Raw genomic sequence first — 21,436 nt, 5'->3', positions numbered from 1 at the left:
TGAGTCGGTGCTCGGTATTACCGGTACTGCATCTTAGATTTTTTTTATTTTAGTACCGACTTGGTGCCAAAGTACCGGTACTTTTGGCAACACAAGTAGAAACCTGCAAGCTGTCGTTTTTTTTGCTTATTTTGGCCTTTGCTTGGTGGAAAGCAAGACCTGACTCAGCAAAATTCCACCTTTGACACTGACACCGCCTTAATCCCCAATTGGCCTTCATTTGACTAAGGGTAATCGGCGATTTGGCCATTGGCCCCAAAGAAGCCCAGTAAGTGACAGAATGCAACTGGCCCTGGCATACCCTAGCACACCCTCATTTGGCCTGATAGTGGAAAAACGCCTAATGATTTTGGAACTTTGAACCAGGAACTATTAAAATGCTATTATAGAATGCACTACAGACTTAGTACAATTTGCACCATGATCATTTTAAGGTTCTTGACTTACTTTAATTAGAACAAACACAAGCACAGGGACAAAGTCGTCAGCCCCAGGTACTGAGTCCTCATTGGCCAGGCTGAGCAGGTTCATAATAGTGGAGCACATACGCAGGATACACTGCACTTTATCTCGAGGGGTCTTGTAAGCGTTAATTGTCCTGATCTCGGCTTGTGCTGAGGGCCACGGTGCTTCTTTCAGATACACCTGCACATCCACAAAAACAAATCAGATTGCTTTTTTCAGCCTTATTTATTTTTAAGCATATTCTGAGGTGTAGTGAGAAGTTACTTCTGGGATCTGCAGTGCCTTGTGATTGGCCGTCACCACTTTGGATAAACGTTGAATGTGCTCCAGAAAGAGCCTTGAAGAAAGGAGACATCACATAATATGGGACATTTAAGAAACTTCATCCTAATTAGGCATGAAATCACAAGCTTAAAATCCTAAATGGCATATTAAGTGACAATCAGAACACACCGTATTTGAAATTTAAAAACATAGCACGATGAAATGAAAATAGAAACTGAAGCTGCGTCTGAATATGCATTCTTCCTTATTAGACCAAAGTAAATTTTATATTATATTATATATATACATACATACATACATAGCCCATGTTCACACATTAAGTATGTCCAGAATCTATTCATACTATTCACCTGCATACCTAAAGAATTTTTTTACTGGATGAGAAATGCATCCTTATACAACGCAGCATTATACAACGGCTTTAAATTTGGCTTATCCAATCAGAATTTAGAGTCCGAGCTATCAATTTAATTAATTCAGATTTACATGGAGAGATGCAATAGATTTTTTCATACTTTATCACGTCACCTGGTTATCTTAACCTGGTTATGATACAGTGTAAGGATCAAAAAGAAATAGAACAAAAAGAGACGGATGAACAAAGGCAGTCAAGATATAAGTGTTCCCTCACTCATCTCTGAGGATGTCCCCATCCTGATTAGGGTAGAATGCCAGTTTGAAGATGCGGTTCATGACGCTGCGTTCGATGGCCATCTGGGCGTCCTGGAGCTGCTCCTCACTGGCGAACTGCCAAATGGCATCGTGGGCCATAGCGCCATACAAGTCACGCAGGAAATCCTCCACCGCTGCAGTCTTATCGTCAGCTGCTGTGCAACCCTGAAATGCTGCGGGTATCCAAAAAGAGAAATCAGGCTCTAATGAGAAATATATCTACCTCTAATCAGAGAAAAATTTGAAATAATATACTATATTTTTTAGGATTATGCAATTAACAGTTAACAATGAATCTACAAGCATTTCTGATATTCATGGAGATTTATGGAGCACACAAAGACCTTTGATGAAGTCAAGCATCTTGGACTCCATGTGTTCTAGGAGCAGTCGGACACAGACGGTTGTGAAATAACGGTTGGCCACTTCTTTGTCTCTCAGCACTCTCTGCAGGAGTCTCTCCAGATGAGCCTGAGATGTTTGCAGGCCTTGCCGGCACCGTGTCAGATAAGCGATGTATGGAGCCCGCTTCCTACCACATGACCCATCACAAATCTCATTATGGGATCATGCCCAAAAATATGTCAGCACAAGCTTTTATTAAAGCAATAGTTCACCCCAATTTTTTTTCTACATTACATACAGATGCCATTCCAAACTAGTATTGTTTTTTTCTTCCGTGAAAGACAAAAGTAGATGTTTAGCGGAACGTCTCAGCTGGTCTTTTGCATAACGAAAAAGGATAGTGATGCCAAGCTCAAAAAATGACAAAAAATTTGGTAAAAGTTTTTTAACATGACATAATCAGTCACTTGATATGTGAGAACCAATATTGTTTGGCCTTAACGGCGGAAAACAGCTCTGGCAGTGGGAAAGATTATCAGTGACCAACGGTTTTAATTTCGGATTGTTTCACAAAGTTTTTACATGGCTTCAGAAGACTTTGAATATAGCGTATGAGTCATATGGACTATTATACTTTTATGCTGCCGTCTTGGAGCTTGGCAGTAAAAAAAAAAAAAAACATGAAAAACAGAAGCTCTGACATTCTGCCGAAGATGGAAGAAAAAAAAAGTCTGCTTTACACGAGAAAATAATAATGGGTTGCAATGATATGGGGGTGAGTTAAGGATGATAACATTTTCATTTTTGGGTAAACTTGTCCCTTAAATTGTGATTAATGGTTGTGAGTGAGAGAAGAGTGTAAAAGTGAGAGACAATGAAACAGAACGAGTAAGTGAGACTTTAGGAGAAAGAGAGAAAGAAAGAGAAATCGAGTGTAATGGGTGTACCTGTAGTCCTCTGCCATGGCAGTGAGCAGTTTTCTGCAGGTGCGGGGGTCGAGGTGGCTGACGCAGCGCGTCGTCTCCTGGATCTGAGCCATCTGGTTCTTATCCTGCAGGTTAATAGCCTCCGCCAGCTGCACCTTCAGAAAGCACCTGATCTCATTGTCTGAGGAGAGCGAGGAGACAGGGGCCAGACATAAATGCACAGCGTTTTGAAACCTCAGAACCTGCATAACAGCTACTTTTATCCCATGTGTATACAGCCACAAAACAAAAAATCAGTTCGGAATAAGATTAATTTTAAATGGGAAGGATCCCGTTGACTTTAGTATATGGTAGTTGACATGAAATAATAATAATCTTTTTACAATTATTATTATTATTATTATTATTATTATTATTATGTATTCAGCTTTTATAACCATATTAACTGAAAAACTACATAGAATATATGTGCTTTTAAAAATTAATTTTCCACAATGTAGCACCATTTAAAATAAACTATTGAAAGCAAACAGATGTTTAAAAATTGTGAAAATCTAAAATCTGTAGTGTGTAATTTATCATAACTAGTGTCATCAAACCGAATTACATCAGCCATGGTAGATGAGTCAATGTTAGGCTGGTCGGAACGAACCAAAAAACAATTTTTTTTAATGCACTACAGAGCCAGTGTTTACACTTTTTGCATAAATCAACAAACATTTATTTAGTTTTATTTAGTTGTTCCTGCGGATAAAGCATTTTAAAATTGAAATATTACTCAAATCAGCTTTAAAAGAAATGGTCGAGAGTTACAGGACCTAAGATACAGTATACACATTCCTTCATACATTTTTATATACATCTAAAGCATACTTTAGAACTTAAATTCTAACCAAAAAACTGTAACTTCAAAACCATACGTATCGCAATTTTCTAGTATTGAGGTGGCAGGTATAGACAATAGGAACCTTCTGGGTCTGCGTGGTCTGGGAGGCCATTGCGTGTTGTTGCGGGAGGAATGATGGGAAATATGACTGAATCTGCTGAGCACAGCGCCATCCGTAATTTCTTCTTAATATCACTGCAGAGATGAAAAAGACAATATACATATTATATATACATTATATAGATATAAATATACATAATCACGCATGTATAAGTTATATAGTTCACGCGATGTTCTGTTTTGGTTGTTGTATGTTGAGGTGAGTAACTCAGAACCAGTAAAAGTTGCTGGTTCGAAACCCACCAAGGAGCAAACCATGAGCATTGGCCCATTACATCCAAGGCACCTAAGCTAAATTTGCTCCATGGGGATTCACAAAAAGCTGAAATTAGTGAAAAACAGAAGTGTAAGCGTAAGACCTGAAGGAGAATGTCTTATACTGAGGTGGGGCAGTCTGACTGGCAGAGTCTGGCATGTCATCTGCAGAGATGTTTTGCAGAGCTTCGTCTTTTGGAGAGTCATGCTCGCTGTCTCCTTCCCTACATGACTCTTTAACAACACATAGCAAAGCATACTTTAGAACTTTAGTTTTAGTGTAAATTATTAAAAAAGGGAAAATTAAGCAAAAAATACTAGTGCTCTCAGTCGATTAATTTTTTAATCCAATTAATCACGATTTTGAAAGTGCTGAAATTTAACTCTACATATAATAATTTTCTTGTCAAAATGCAGTTCTTTTTAGGAAAAAAGCAAAACAATATATACCAATATAATGCTTATTTGTCATTTTCCAAACATAGCGTTTCATACTATAAAGATAGAAATGCTCTATAATAGCACCAATTCAAGTAACATTAAACATTTCCCAAAGTCTAGGTCTAAATAACTAATCCCCCCAAAGGTTGCATATTCATTGCAATGGGCATTAAATCTGTTAAACTCTCATCCTCCACAATATTAATCAGCCAAGAGTCGCTTTGAACTCCACAAAGAGTACTGCAGACAACGTCTCATTCTGCGTTTTTATAATATTTAAGAGTTGATCTGCTTCTGTGGTAATTAAATTACGACTTAAGAGGCTGCAAAGTACATGCTTTCTCTCACAAGTTCCATCTAGGCTTGTTTTGTACATCAAATAGCATTAAGAGCTGCTTTCTTATCGCTGTTGTGGTGTGTCCAACAGTGTATTGACTCGGAAAGGTTCTGTCCTAATCACACCAGTTTTTTTTGCTGGTTTATGCTTTATTAACAGTAAATGCATTAATCACGCTTAATAAAAAAGTACACTTTAATTAATCGCATGCATTAACACGTTAATTATGACATCTCTAATAAACACATTTAAGAAAAACAGTTAATGACAAAACAACATTTAACTAAATTAATTATTGATTTTTGTTAAAGTTTAAACAGAAGATTGTGTGTACTGCTTTTACCTTTGTGGTTGTAAGTTTGAATATTAGTGTATGACAAACCTTGTCCAACATAGGGTCCTACAGCTGCTCCATCACTGGGGGTGGGCCGTTTCTCCATGTACCTGATGTACTTGTCCATTATTGCCTCTGCTGACTGGGTCTTGGAGCTTTGCCTGAGCATTGATGGCTCATCTGATAAACCTGATACAAACAAACACACACACACACACACTGTCAACACAGATCAAAGTGACAACCAGCTGTTATGTTGTGTTATTTTGTGCATTTTTGCTCTTGTGCTCTTTTTTTTCCTCTGTCTGTGTATCTCATTTGCATTTTGAGTGTTCTGTTCCAGACTTTGCCGATACTCAATTTGGATGCCTCACCTGTACGAAGGCGATTGGCTCACCACTAGCTGCCAGACCAAACCTTAGCGTTTGAGAGCTTAGAGATTTTGTTACATTGGTGCTCACCAGTAATAGTGTCGGATTCTGTGCTCTAAGCAGAATGATTCGTAAGGGTGTTCTGACCCGTTTATTTATATTATCTGTTCTGTTTTATTAATGTAGGTTAGGTTAATTTAATTATATTTTATTTCCTTCGAGTTTATTGCTTTGGGCCAGGGGTCACCCGGAAGCCAAAATACCCACTGCTTATTTCCCAATTTTACAACCATTACTTCCAATAAATCAATATTGACTAAGATCTTGTCTTTTTGGCCATTTGGTCTGATGGTTGAGCTTTGTTGCATCCTAACCCCTAGAGGACATAATCCACCCCACTGTGATGTTAGCTAAGCAGTTGCAGTTGATGTATGCGTGTATGATAAAGATAAATGACAGCTGACCTTGTGGGACTCTTTCCCCACCTTGCTCGTCTTTTTCTGGCTTGTCCCGCTTTCTAAGACCTCCAATTGGCACTGCAGAGAAGAACACAGACAGTTATCTCACCAACCATCATACCGCTGCATCCATGTTCCTGCAAAAAGTTGAACGAAATCGACTCTATCCTGTTCACCACAGCAAATGAACCTACATGCTGTGAATGCTTTTGCTCCACTCATAATATAAGCCACTGTTACATTTTCAGTAATGGGGTGCAATCACAAGCATGAAACTACAGAGCAAGCGCACAAATGTGTGTTGTAGAATGTCATGTGTTTGCACAGCCTGTACGCGTGAATTAGGCTAAGTGTACAATGGGAAGATGAGATTTTGGCTTTGTATGACAGCAAGTCTATAACAGCAAAATATGCATCTTTTCAAATAAATGCATATCTGGGCAATTTCCCTCTTATGTGGGTCAACCGATTGGCTTTGGAAGCATTTCAATAAAATGCTCCCATTTATCAAGAGCTCAGGTGTTTTTTTGGACTACTAAAAAAATAAACCATGGAAAACCAAAATGGCTGCATGGATGAAGTGCTGAAGCTCGACTGGGTTCTAGCCGTCACGCAGTGGAGTGAGGAGTCAACAGGACTCTAGCGGCTAGTTTACAGTGCTAGACTGAGTGGGAGAGAGCTTGATGAGCTGGTTACCTGGGAGTTTACCCTCTGCAGTCCAATAGAGCACTGTGTAAGGAACACAGACAGCAACAAACAGGGTTGGGGGGCTTCACAAACACAATCTCTCCACCCATGCTATCCTAAATGCTAACAGCTAATGAGCATAACAGTCAGAAATATCCTTAATGGGATAGTTGGGAATGTGGGTGTGAAAGAAGTAATATCAGTTAATTAGTAGACAGACTTCTTTAAGCAGCTTCCACATGACTCCAGGGCATTATTGCACTGCTCAACGCCAGCGTAAACGCCGATTTGTCCTCCTTTGTGAATTTAAATTAAAGAACTGAGGTCTCTGGATGCTCAGAAACATTAAATATCAATAAGTTTGACAGTTTTAAAATATTTCTTGTTCCTTTTAGAGTACAAAGACATCACATTTCCATCCAAGGATTTTTTGGGAAACAAAGTTGTTAAATCAGATAACCGCTCTGTACAATTGTGGTGAGAAGAATATCATCTCAGAATGCATTTCTGAGTTGCTTGACAGAAGTGCAACATGGTTCCTGGGGCAACACTGAAACTGCCGCTTCACTGCATAGAGCTCAATGGTTTCGGCAACACTGACACAAGTCATGTGGAAGCCCCTTTTGTGTTAAGCAAGTATTGTCAAATGCAGGATTAAATAATATATTTGTTCAAGTAGTTCTATTCTAACTTCCATATAAATATGCACACTTAAAGATTCATAGTCACAAAGACTTTGAAATACTGATTATCCTACAGAAATGCAATAGAAGTAAATGATTGCAGGGTAAACTTCGACAGCGATGAATGGGAAATGTAAATGGGAGACTACAGCAAATATTATTTTCACTTACCCATTTGCTCCAACCAAGAGCAAAAGAAAAAAATCTACTATTACATTTGAATGACTTTCCAGAAGAAAACAAAATGGAGAGCAGTGGATTAATTTACTGTCACTCTCTCAGCAGCTGTAATCAAAACTCCCTCGCAGCTGTGGTAATTAATTTTTTAAAACTAATTCCAGGGTAATATAACACAAAGCATAATGTTATAAAATTACACAAAATATATATATAAAAAAAGGATCATATAAAAAGTTTGCTAGATTTACGCTGCTAAATAAGGCAGAAACTCATCACAGTCTGTGAAAAATGTCTATAATCAGCTTTGGTCTGATTAAGTTAATTTAATCCCAGAGATTCATTCAGGGCATATTTCTAGTTATTTCTATACATTCAATACAAGAACATTACTAGAAAATACTCTTTTCTATAACAATGCTTTGATCCCTGATTTTACTTGCCTGATTACCTGTCAAATTAAAAATGAAAACAAATCTGCAAAATATCTGTATTGGTGCATCTATTTATCGTATATACATATATATGGTGCATCACCCTATTAAGTTGGAATGTCTCTCACCAGTAAAGACTAGACAGACCAACTGAATGAAAGCAGGCTTTTACAAAAACAGTGAGGTGATTAGAGGCTCCTCACCTTTAGGAATAGAAGGAACAAAGCGCTTCTTCCACCAGGGCCTGTTCCTATCAGACTTCTCATCATCACTGTCCTTTCTGTCCTCAGACTGAACACATACAAAAAGAAGTCACCATAAGTACACTGTAGCCAGTACTCCACCAACTTAAAATGCTCTTTAGATCTGAGCAAAGATCTATGGTACTCTCATCCAAAAACTAGAAATTGCTAAAGGATGACACACTTTTTGCTTGTGGACATTTGCAACTATCACTTCGGTTTTATTTATTTTTTGTAAATAGGTAAAATAAGTGTTTACTTAAGTTTACTATGTAAATATATACCAGCATTATATTGGCCATCTATCACTATCTTTTCTAGATATGAGTATCAGCCATTGAAACACCCATAATGGTCGACCACAACTCTTCACCTCTCCTTTCAATGAGTCCTTGCTAGGAGAACAGGTGGGCCCTGTGGAGAATACCCCGGCAGGGTCTCTCTCCTCCATCATGTTCCTGCGGTTTAGTCCAGGATCGCTGTTGGGTCTGCGGCCAGCAGACACCACATCTGTGCTGCGGCTCCTCACCAGTCTTTCAGGGTAAGAGTGCCTTTGCTTGGGATGCTCAAGGTCACTCTGGGTCAGGTGAGGAGCAAAGAGGGGTGGGCGATGCTCCTGTTGGCCAGTTATGCTGGCCTCTGGAATGGGTGGATCAGGTGGAGGGTGTGGGGGACGGGGATAGTGTACCTTTGGACGCACGATGGTACCAGTGGAAGACCCTGTGGGAGAGGGAATGGGACATGGAGAAAATAGGGCAAGTTCAGTCAAGACATCTTGACATATACCAATGATAAAACTGCTTTTTTAAATTATCATTATTTTAGATAATTTTTTTGCCGATACCTTTATTACATTAACAACAACAACATTAAAATACTGTGTTACTATTGGCAAGGTCCAGTGCATTCAGACTCCATTTTATTAAAATTTTGTTATGTTGCAGCCTTATGCTAAAATGATTTATTTAAAACAGATTTTTGATAAATTTGCAAATTAATTAAAAATAAAAAAATATATACATTTATTTATGTATGTATGTGTGTGTGTATGTATATATATATATATATATATACACACACACACACACACACACACACACACACACACACACACATATATATAAATATACATATACACACATACATATATATACACACACACATACATAGATATAAGGAATAATTGATGTCGAACCATTGAATTATTGAAAAAATAATGCACACCCGAGGTGGTAATGCTGTCGACACGCAGCGGAGTGCATTATTTTTCAATTATTCAATGGGCCGGAATAAATTATTCCACTTATACCATGGTTAACACACCTTAAGACATTTTCAGGGTTTTATCCCTAAAACACTAGTGAGTGGATACAACTCAAGCATGCATTGCTCTGTTGCTAGCAACAGAAAATAGCAAGGCTTGCGCTGCTATACTGGAGCACTTACTGGATTAACAAGTTAGTGCGTTTGTGCATGTGTGCGAGTTTGTTTTTGAGGGATCGAAAGAGAGAAGCTCAGAAACTGAGAAAGATCGCCTGTGGGATTACCTTTATTTGTTGCAGCTCTCAGCAGAAGTAACATCACTTAAAAATAGCCAAGGTGTAAGTTTAAGCATTTCTCAGCAGCATCGTGTGGCACCAAATTTCCATTGTAAACCTTACCAACTGATTTCACCCCCACTGAGATACAGGTGTGCGCTGATATGACAGCTATTTCTCTCTCGCAAGTGTGTGTGTAATGCGTATATGTTTGTCCGTGTGTGGGAGTGTGTGTGTGTGTAAAGAGAGGGGAAGGTGCTCGAGAGTGCTTCCCACAGATATTTCAGATAATATAGAAGTTTTATTGATCAAGTGTATCTTGCTCTGATACAGTTCAAGCCTCCGTTGCTAGTTCAAAAACGTAACTTTAGAACTAGCAATGGAGGATGCGCTGCTTTTTGGCATTTGTCTGAATGTGTGTGTGCGCGAGAGCGAGGGGGGAGGGGTTGTGTGGTGCTTTCCATTATAGCTATGTGAGGCTGATTAGGGTGAACTATACTGAAATATAGCATGTTTCACATATTAAAAGTTATTTCACATAGTAGAAACTGTTGTATTGATCAAGTCGTGGGGTGCAGCTCTTTTTTTTTGTCGCGACAAGTCTCTGTGTGTGTGTGTGTGCGTGCGCGTGCATGCGTATTTGTTTGAGCGTGTGTAAGTGTTGGGGAGATGAGAGAGAAATAAATAAATGTAGGATATTATACACATGTTTGACGTTCTTAACCAATTTACTTTAACCATTGACTTTGTTATTTTGCTGTGGTAGCATGTAAGCTCTTTGAAAAAATATAAATAATTTGGCCAAGTGATATGGAACGTTATGCGGTCAATACCTTGAATTACTTCATAGCCATGCATTTACTTGAAAAATAATTACAAACTTTAGAACGTCCATAAACCAATCAGAATCAAGCATTCAACAGACCTGTGGTGTGTATATATACACTGGTGGCCAAAAGGTTGAAATGTCCAGATTTTGCTCTTATGGAAAGAAATTGCCACTTTGGTGAATAAAAGTACCATTCAACTGATGTTCAATACATTCAAAATGTATAGTCAGCACATTAATAATATGAAAAATGAATATTTCATGTCAGGGCATCTAAAAAGCAAACAACCTGGCATTATATCTTTAATGCATCCCTTTATTAAAGTTTAAATACTAAGGAATGGCATTTCTCTGTGCAGTCAGCACCACATCTATGAGTCACGTGAAGGGGGAGAAATTGAAACTGCACCCGACTGAGGCACCCTCTGGCCGCCCGTCCCTCATGCACATTTGCTGTAGCTAGATTAATAACATGATGGATTGCGAAGTATAGAATCATAATATACTGTAGCCTGTGTGTCACGTGTATCTTATTGTGAAGTAAATCTGCAATACGCAGCTCTATTAAGAAGATAGTTTGTTTTTGTGAATTAAAGAAGGATCGAAGAAAAAATAAAGGAGAGTGAGTGTAGTCTTAGCCCATTATACACTGCAACAAAATTGTAATATAAATATCTAAAACTCCTATTAAACAATATACATTTATATTAGTAGCTATAATGCAGAAGATAAAATTGTTATTGGAGAATGTTGAAAACAATATTAAATGTTTTTTTTTTTTTTATATCTAAAACCAGCCTACCTAAAACAAGAGACAGTTACCTGAGAAGCAACATATAAGATAGTTAGACTTGCTTTTAGAGAATATGTGGAAAACAAGACAAAAACTCCTGATTACAATAGTTTTTTTTTGCAGTGAATTTTTACTGAATTAAACTTAAATAGAAAAGTTTTTATTCCCTTGGATTTCAGTGAATGTCATTTAGAGATATTTAAAAAAAATATATATTTTGTCCTCTTTATTGTTAGAAAGCCCATATAATACAACCTTTTAAGTCTCGGCACAAGCTGAATAGTCGGTTAAGATCTAATGATTAATCATTGCAATAATCATCCAAATAGTCGAATAATCGTTCTAATAATCATTAGATTAGTCAATTATCACAATAATCGTTAGTTGCAGCCCTAGATGGCACACACACGCTCTTTCTTTCAAAGCTATTGATCAATAAAACAGTTTCTATATTTTCTGAAATATGCTCGCCCTACCACCTCGGGTGCGCATTATTTTTCAACAATTCAACGGTCTGTCATCAATTATTCCTTACATATATAGCTATACACACAAACTTTACCAGATGAGGTTTAATGAGGAATAAGGTTTAATATTATTCACAAGATATGTAGATCGAGACACTGTGTAGGTGCTGACAGGGCACGTTTCCATGTAGTTGCATTTTTCGTTCCATGTCCTAGCTTAAATTTTGATACTTGATTATCTAATCAAAATACTATTACATGCATTTTAGTGAGGATAAAAACATGAATAAATATTCTCAATGACGAAAGATTGATGAACAGGGAGGAATAATAAAAAACACTATACGCAACTATCTGCATCAATTTTTGCTTATAACCGATCATCCTAAAAAGCAACTATAGGCACCATTTAAACGGTAAAACCAATATCGTTCTACCTCTAATGACTATTGATTGACATGATTTTCCCGTCCCATAATTTTTGTAATCCTTAAAATAATGTGCACTGACGATTCAGGCACAATGCGACCAGGAATATACATTTATTCCTGGTCACATTGTGCCTGAATCATCAATTTAAATGAATTTGGCTATGGTGTATGTAAACTTCTGAATTCAACTGTGTGTGTGTGTGTATATATATATATATATATATATATATATTTTAGGGCTGTCGAATTAACAATTTACGCATTTAATCGCAATGCTTTCCTGAGAAATTCCTGAGAAATGCAAACTTGTAGTACAACCTGTTTACTCCAGAGTGAAATTTCAGGTGTGTGAGCAACACACAGTTTATTACAGTGAACAAAACATTAACAACCCGTCAGCGGACACACATCACAAACGTGCATCAAGTTCTTAGGTTCAAAACATTTGAAGGAGCACAAATGCGAACCAAGGGATCTCAAGATGTGTTTAAAGATTGAGTATTAAACTATATTTAACTTGACACAGTGACCTAAAATTTTTACTTTTAACACACCCGAGACGCGACACAAGCATGTCTGACGCAGGTCGTATGGTCTTTCTCACAAATATTTAATTAACAACAAGGTTAAGGAGGTGTCTTTTAAACTGTTACACCGTTTTTACCCAGTCTTTATTTAAGAAACATGTTCCCTGAAATAGATCCACTTTGCTCCTTCTGTAATGCTGTAGATGAATCTGCCCCTCACCTTTTTTGGGAATGTGTCCACGCTGTAGTATTTGAGAAATTTTTGTTTGTTTGTACGTACCTCTATTTTAACTAGTTTTTTTTTTTTTTTTTGCTTTATAAAAGACAATTTATTTGTTTTTCACAGTTTTGATAACTTAATTTAATATTTTCTGATTAATCTGTTTATTTTTCTTGCTAAGTTTTTTTTTTTATACATAAGTGTAAATTTATGTCTATAAAGCCCCTATTTGCATTATTGTAAAATATATGTAAAATTATCGGCAGCCATATCACCCTGCATCTCTTTCCTGGTTGCCCACTAAAGCTAAGCAGGGTTGAGCCTGGCCAGTACCTGGATGGGAGACCTCCTAGGGAAAACCAAGGTTGCTGCTGGAAGTGGTATTAGGGAGGCCAGCAGGGGGTGCTCACCCTACGGTCTGCGTGGGTCCTAATGCCCCAGTATAGTGACGGGGACACTATACTGTAAAAAAGGCACCATCCTTCGGATGAGATGTTAAACTGAGGTCCTGACTCTCTGTGGTCATTAAAAATCCCAGGACACTTCTCGTAAAGAGTAGGGGTGTAACCCCGGTGTCCTGGCCAAATACCCCCCATTGGCCCCTATCTACCATGGCATCGTATTAATCTCCATCCCTGAATTGGCTACATAACTATACTCTCGCCTCTCCACCAATAGCTGGTGTGTGGTGGGCGTTCTGGCGCACTATGGCTGCCGTTGCATCATCCAGGTGGATGCTGCACACTGGTGGTGGTTGAGGAGATTCCCCCTATACGATGTAAAGCGCTTTGAGTCTAGAAAAGCGCTATATAAATGCAAGGAATTATTATTATTATTATCTGTAGTATTGTGTACTATGTATACTGGCTTGTTTCTATAAAAAAATTAAAAATTAAAAAAAGTCTGATGCAGGTGTACATTAAAAAAAAAGCCCTGATAATAAATCTCGAACTGATTGACAAATTCACTTGTGAAATGGATTGCTGTGAACTGTATGCCAATGATTGACTTATGATCAATAATATGGTAGTAAACAATACATTGTATTCTAAAGCCACTTTTTGAATAATTTTTATCTTTTAATATTTAAAGATAACTATGTATAATTATTTCATCTATATATATTGAATTATTGTTATATGAGGGGCTTTCTCAGCAAATATTTGTATATGCGATTAATCACGATTAATTAATCGGGACACCATGTAATTAATTCGATTAAAAATGTTAATCGATTGACAGCTCTAATACACACACACTTGAAGTCAGAAGTTGACATACACTTTGCTAGCATTGCCGTTAAATTGTTTAACTTCGGTCGAACATTTGAGTAGCCTTCCACAAACGTCTCACAATAAGTTGATGGAAATTTGGCCCATTCCTCCAGACAAAACTGGTGTAACCGAGTCAGGTTTGTAGGACTCCTTGCTCGCACACGCTTTTTCAGTTCTGCCCAAAAATTTGCGATTAGATTGAGGTCAAGGCTTTGTGATGGGCACTACAATACTATGACTTTGGTGTCCTTGATTAATATCGCCACAACTTTGGAGATATGCTTCGGGTCATTGTCCATTTGGAAGACCCATTTGTGACAGAGCTTTCACATCCTGGCTGATGTCTTCAGATATTGCTTCAATATATCCACATAATTTTCCTTCCTCAAGATGCCATCTATTTTGTAAAGTGCACCAGTCCCTCCTAGAGCAAAGCACCCCCACAACTTGATGCTCCCACCCCCATGTTTCAAGGTTGGGATTGTGTTCTTTGGCTTGCAAGCCTTACCCTTTTTCCTCCAAACATAACAATGGTCATTATGGCCAAACAGTTCCATTTTTGTTTCGTCAGACCACAGGACATTTGTCCAAAAAGACTTCCCATGTGCACTTGCAAACAGTAGTCTGGCTTTTTATGGCAGTACTTGCTGAGCAGCCTTTCAGGTTATGCCGATAAAGGACTCGTTTTACTGTGGATATAGATATTTGTCTACCCGTTTCATCCAGCATCTTCACAAGATCCTTTGCTGTTATTCTGGGATTGATTTGCACTTATCGCACCAAACTAGGTTCCTCTCTAGCAGACAGAATGCGTCTCCGTCCTGTGCGGCATGATGGCTGTGTCGTCATTTGCCGTTTATACTTGTGTACTATTGATTGTACAGATGAACATGGTACCTTCAGGCATTTGGAAATTGCTCCCAAGGATGAATCAGACTTGTGGAGGTCTACAATTTTTTTTCTGAGGTCTTGGGTGATTTATTTAGATTTTCCCATTATGTCAAGCAAAGAGGCACAGAGTATGAAGGTAGGCCTTAAAATAGATCCACAGGTACACTTCCAATTCAGTACACCTATCAGTCTGTAAATTACTGTTGGAAAAATTACTTGTGTCATACACAAAGATGATGTCCTAAATGACTTGCCAAAACTATAGTTTGCTAACATTAAATCTGTGGAGTCATTAAAAAATTAATGACTTCAACCTAAGTGTATGCAAACTTCAACTGTATGTGTGTATATGTATAAATATATTTATAGAATACATTTTTATTTCATTTCGACTAACAAAAGCCAATTAATGAATTCTTTAGGCTTGAGTGAAACAGAAAACTGCCGTTTTTGCAATGTAACTGATTTTTGAAAAAAAAAGAAAGAAAAAAAATAGATTCTAGGGTCATGACTTCTGTTCAACTGGCATTCATAAAAACGAAAGATTTCACACTCACAGTCAAGAAGCAACGCTAGCAGGAGTGCATGTGTGAGTCTGTGTGTGTGTGTGTGTGAGAGAGAGAGAGAGAGAGAGAGAGAGAGAGAGAGAGAGAGGGAGAGCTTGAGAGAGCTGTCAGAGTGAGACAGACCTCAGGTGAAATTAGGCCACCTGTTTCAAGGGTACAGCATCTCTACTGAGTGTTTCAATGCCAGCCCTGTGCCACTAGCTCAGTGGGGACTGGCCACAGAGCCAAATCGCCTGCAGTGAGGTCTAGCAACCTGTCATCCCCTCACCTTGTACCCCCCACACACACACACACATTCTCAAAATGTCTCTCCAATACATTTAAGCAGCTCCAAAGGCATTCCATTGGAGATACACAGTATTGGACACACACAAAACAGACCTCAGAATGCACCTTAACTAGATAGTGCACCCAAAGTCACCATTTACTATAACTTAACAGTGACTGAGGCTAAAATTCTGCCAAGCCTATTGTGTTCCAAGGAGGAAAATCAGGCATATGGTTTTGGAACATTATGACTAAAGTTTTGGGTGGACAATCCCTTTAACAGAGTAGAAATCTGGCACGTTCATTTTATTTCACACAACGCACACATTGTAAAGTGAGCTCATCATTAGGCACATTAATAGCTCTGCTTTCTAGCTCTTACATTCCTAAGTACTGCATCCTACAGCAGTGCATGCTGGGAAGTGACATTACCTTCTCCAGAGGAGAGAGGATCAAACATGGCCAGCAGTGAGTCTGCTTGAGAGGGTGCGCAGGACAGACTGTGAGCCCCTAGAGAGGTGGAGGAAAGAAGGGAAGGAAACAGGGATGTTGAAAACGAGGGACAAAGGAGGTGTTAGTCCCACACCAGAGATCCCAAGAAACATTCAATAGCTTAACACCAAATAGCAGCATATAGTGACCCCAAGAAATATTTGAATCCTTAAGCTACTCTAAAAAGAAAACTGTATGTACTGGATCACAAAAACTTCTTCAAACCAAGTGATATTTAATTAAATGAAAGCTAGCACAAGCCAACTTGTAAGGCAACACATTTTACAAAAATAAGTTTATTAGATTGCAAGCTATACAATATAAATATGAAAGAGTCATAATGTTCAAAATGAAGATAAATACATGCCTTTTTCGACTCTTTAATTGTAAATATTAGTGGAAAATATCCATAGTTAATGTGATAAACTTCACTTGTGGTGGTTCTGCTAGGACATGTGTGAACCTGAAGAGAACGGACTTCATACATCCACTAAAAATTGCCAGTTGGTTAAAAAGAGCCAGTTGGTTAAAAGTGAAAAAAGCTAAGAGCCTAGCAACACTTTTCCACGTACCACTTGGTTTCACATTTGTTAGATGATGTGTGAAATTAAGTGCGGCTTGATTTTCTAAATATATTTAGGGGCCATTGTATAGTTCCCATTATGTTGGAAGATAAAAGGTTTGACATATCCTTTTAGAGACAGATCCATGTAGTTAAATTTAAACAAAGCCTTTTAAGGCACAGTAAGACTGTTACCAATCAATCACTTCAGTGTGCAAGTGTGTTTTGTACCATGTGCAGAGTCCTCTCCATCTGGACTGGCTACGGAATCTTTCCCTCCAAAATCTGAGCTGCACTCAGAGCGTAGGTCCTCAATCTTATTGGGGATGTCCTCCGATGTGGCACTGATGCCTGCACGAACAACAGACAACACTTCAGCAAAACCGCAAAACTATAAATCACAGCAGGAAGCATATTAGTTTTAGAGTAGATTATTTGTCAAAGTAGTCAAACTTTGCCATGAAATACTACCACTGATAAAAAGGAACAGCAAATAACTTTTTATCTGCTGCCTCGGCAAAACGAGCTTCGGTCTACTTTTTTTATAACTAAGGATTTGACTGTGCGTATATCGGAGATATTAGAGAAATATTAAAGAATAAGTCTATAGCGTGTTAGTGATGGCGAGGCGGCCATGTTGAACGGCCCCATCTCATTCCACTCACGGAAGCATGGAAACCATGCCAATGCTCTCTTGAGTACGCAAAGAGGGCAGTGGAATCCTCCAGGGAGGTCATAGTAGGTGAATGAGAGATGGAAACGGCAAGAATGAATGAAGGAAGAAAGAAAAGCCAATCCATCTGCCAAAATCCTCAGGGAAAACTTCAAACGAGTAGTCTGTCGGGACTTTGTTGTTGCTACCTAGCTATTAGTCTTCATCACTATGTCAAAACAGAAGAGTCACCAAAAACAAAATCAGCGAAGCAGAGAACAGCATTTAAAGGTGCTGCAAGCGATTATTTTTTTTATGGAATGGTATGCAGAAAATGTTCCTTCTCCCTGAAAGATATCACTGAATTAAGTTTTCTGAGATGTGTCACCAGTCTCTGTGACATCACTAGACTGTGTAACAAAAAAATGGCCACGGACACGTTCTATGATCAGCCAATCAGAAGACTTTGATGTGCTTTATGCCTGTCAATCATTTTGCGTGTTCTCATAGTGTAGTAGTTGAAGTGGATCATTCAGGCTTAAATGTCATATTCAGATTCATAACAGTTGTCAGCTGAGGGCACTATATTGCTACTGTTGTGTTTGACAACTGTGAGAAGACGCAATGCTCTTTTGTACAATTCGTCATCAGTTTTTTCTGCCTCGGTTACCTGTATACATCTGTATGCAATGTCTGCACATGTGCCTTAAGTTGACAATGCTAAAGATTGATCACAAAGCAGTCTTAGTGCACATGCATCAAATGTGTCCATGTAGGCTCAAACTCGACTGTGTGCAAGATGTAACGGCCTGTGGGTAAAAAGTATTCCATTGCCTTTACACGATGTAACCAAACGTGATGCAACAATTTTCAATGACTAATGTATAGTTATGAGGACCAGGATTGGGCCAATTATATATTTTTACAGTGGGCGATAAAAAAAAAGGTCCTGTTGCGGTTTATTAGAACAAAAACTTTATTTACTTAGAAGAGAGAGCTTCTAACGCTTGTTTCTTTATTATGTCAAGTTAGAATCTGGATTACCCTCATTGCCTGACCTTTCTACTGTCCATTTAGACCAAAATAATTAAACCGTGAGTTTGCATACATGCAAGTGTGTTTGTGTACCTGAAACAACGCTGAGCCCCGGGGTGCTGGGTCGGGAGCTGACCTCTCTGACCTCTGTGTCGTCTGAAGTGCTCCCAACACCAGAGCAGCTCTCTAGCTCTTGCAAGCGTTCCTCCTGCTTCAGGTCTGCAGCTTCTGCAATAAAGATCCAATAACTGCACAAACTACTGCATCCACACACACACACAAGACTACAAGGGCATGTCTGTGCAGGGCCTTCATTTCTATGCTCATTTGTAATAATGTAGGTCTCAAATGGTCTTCGGAGTCTACTTTTGTGCAGCTCAGAACTTAAACCTCAGCTCAAAATCACAAATTCTTTCCCTCTGTGATGCAAAAGAGGCAGACGAACAAAGGCTAACATAGGCTGCCTTCTGCCTACTGGCATAACCCAGTTCAATGACAGTTCATTTCTAGCTCAATTGGCCAACATCTTGCTAATAGGATTAGGGATGCACCGATACCACTTTTTCTCTTCCGATCCAATTCTGATATCGGAAATCTCTGTATCGGCCGATACAATCCCAAGCCGAAACCAGTGTTGTTTTTTTATGCATAATAAGTTTAGAATATCTTTACATTATTGTGTGGAACTAATTGGGAGTACTCTTTAATATGTAAAGAAACACAAACCTCTACCTACACATTATTTTAATATAAACGTATAGCTTATTAAGAAACACATTATTCTTAACTAGTATTACTGGATAATGTAGCAGCAAAATTAACAGCAATTCCAATCTTCAGTAGAAAAGAAACCAGTGTTTTATTTTTGCCTTTTTGTTTCCTTTTCTTTTTTTTTTCCAAAAAGGTTTCAACTTGCATCTGGACTTTAAAGGATCCAGATCTCTTTTTTGTTCAATTTAAATTGTAAGACATCAGTCCACTTTTCATTCACAGTTATTTTTTGGAACCCATTCAACTTAAATATTATTATAAATTGTAAACCAATACAAATGATGACAATAACAATAATAGTAATGATAATAATAATAATATGTTATTAATATTATTATTGACTTATTTTAAAATACAACAGTAATATATTTAAATTGTGCACTTTTTAAACCTTCATAATTTTATTTTGACATTCTAAACTCTTCAGGAAGTCCTGTATGTGTCTGTTTGTAGGCAAGTTCACATTAGTTTAATTTGCTTCTTATTCAAATTCTGGTCAAATGCACCTCTGGTGCCGTTCTAAATGCATATTATAAGTGAACCGAACTATTGAGCATCAACATCTGAGATGCTGTTCTTGAGTAGCACTCAAATATTGCGCACCACTGTGAAGGCTAAAAACAGCCACGAGTGCATCACCAGCCTGTGCTTGAGTTTGTGTCACTATCGCTCATCTGCAAGTGGCTTTGAATAAAATGCACGAGTCATGTGAATAGGGCTGGGCGATATGGCCAAAATTGTTATCACAATAATCTTTTTCATATTGTTAGATATCGATATTTATCACAATATACATTTACACATTGCACTTTCTTTTTTTTATTTCAAAGTTGACGGAAAAAAATCTCTACAAAACGGCACAGCGTGTCCAGAGACGGCCAAAGCAGTGGGGTCTGCAGGATCTTTTACCAATTGTACCGTCTTTTACCATTTATCAATTGAAAATGAATGTTAAAATATCATCTGTTTGTTCTGAAGCATAGTGACAGCAGTCCAGTATTTATTGGAATATTTGTACATTAAAATGAAATATTTTTTATATTTCTTTAGATTCAGATACCCAAGTATGGGCCATAGAAGCCCTTGTGACAGTGGAAAGATGCTGAATGTGGGTTCAGGGGTGTCCCAAGAGAAAATTTAGAAAAAAAATTTTTTATTTTTTTTTCAAAAACATTTGTATATTTTCATTAAAGTGAGAGACTAGTCTGCCAACTAGTAATTGTAGTCTTTCCTTATCCATTCCAGACATCTAATTAATTTTCACAAAATTAGAACAGAAATAGATTAGTTTATTCTATTTGTTTATTATTAAAGGCTTGTAACATGCTGATTAATAAAGATACATTTAGAAGGGAAAAACGTTATGGTCTAAAAGGTGCTTTGAAACCACGTTAACTCAACCTAATTGTTAGCAAGGCAGCTAGCATTAGCAATTTTATCTAGTCTGACCCTACGTTACCACTTGCGCGTTGTTAGCGAAGCTGAGAGCGTTTTCAATTAAATTCTATGAAAGCCGAGCGTCATGCTCGCAAGGTGGATCGTAGGATTGGCAGCAGTGCGGAGCAAGCTCTCTCCTAGCGCTGTGAGTGCCTTTGAGCGGATTTCATCCGCCCCAGTGGGAACGCAGCCTGAGAAAGCCGAACTGCTTGTGTTTTAGCGACACGCAGTAAATATAAAAAATTCCTCAAAAGCTTATCGTGGATGTTCTTTATCGTGATATATATCGATATCATTTTATCACCCAGCCGTACATATGAACTTTAATGGTGTTTTTATGGTTCTTTTATGTCATTTTTGGAGCTTGACAGTAACGAACATGACTAACATGGATTTGGATCTGGCTCGTCGGACTGATACCCGATCCGTCTAAAAGCTTCAGTATCGGAGCTGATAGCAATCCAGGTCTCGGATCGGTGCATCCCTAAACAGGATTAGGTATAGCATAAAACAGAAGAACAATCTCTAAAATATATTCAATGCATTCTATCAGCATAATAGTTTCT

The 21,436-nt window shown here is 38.1% G+C and overlaps 1 protein-coding gene across 6 annotated transcripts in view; it reads right to left on the bottom strand.

The window, feature by feature from the left end:
- The window catches only part of gapvd1 (GTPase activating protein and VPS9 domains 1), a 65,678-nt gene that overhangs the window by 4,706 nt on the left and 39,536 nt on the right, over positions 1-21,436 (bottom strand). For 2 of the 6 annotated variants that reach the window (XM_052094436.1, XM_052094438.1), the window contains exons 13-27: positions 18,756-18,890; positions 17,207-17,326; positions 16,354-16,431; positions 8,492-8,838; positions 8,080-8,167; positions 6,592-6,624; positions 5,902-5,973; positions 5,115-5,255; positions 4,059-4,188; positions 3,662-3,774; positions 2,715-2,874; positions 1,767-1,954; positions 1,382-1,595; positions 730-802; positions 448-645 (exon numbers count right to left, since the gene is read on the bottom strand). In XM_052094436.1, coding sequence (XP_051950396.1) covers positions 448-645; positions 730-802; positions 1,382-1,595; positions 1,767-1,954; positions 2,715-2,874; positions 3,662-3,774; positions 4,059-4,188; positions 5,115-5,255; positions 5,902-5,973; positions 6,592-6,624; positions 8,080-8,167; positions 8,492-8,838; positions 16,354-16,431; positions 17,207-17,326; positions 18,756-18,890 — 2,090 coding nt within the window. The remainder of the gene's footprint in view (positions 1-447; positions 646-729; positions 803-1,381; positions 1,596-1,766; positions 1,955-2,714; positions 2,875-3,661; positions 3,775-4,058; positions 4,189-5,114; positions 5,256-5,901; positions 5,974-6,591; positions 6,625-8,079; positions 8,168-8,491; positions 8,839-16,353; positions 16,432-17,206; positions 17,327-18,755; positions 18,891-21,436) is intronic. The other 4 variants (XM_052094440.1, XM_052094441.1, XM_052094439.1 and 1 more) reach the window with 3 other exon arrangements.

Source organism: Xyrauchen texanus, chromosome 27 (assembly GCF_025860055.1).
Source record: "Xyrauchen texanus isolate HMW12.3.18 chromosome 27, RBS_HiC_50CHRs, whole genome shotgun sequence".
In the NCBI taxonomy this organism is placed as follows: domain Eukaryota; kingdom Metazoa; phylum Chordata; class Actinopteri; order Cypriniformes; family Catostomidae; genus Xyrauchen; species Xyrauchen texanus.
This window is presented reverse-complemented; position numbering and strand designations above follow the sequence as displayed.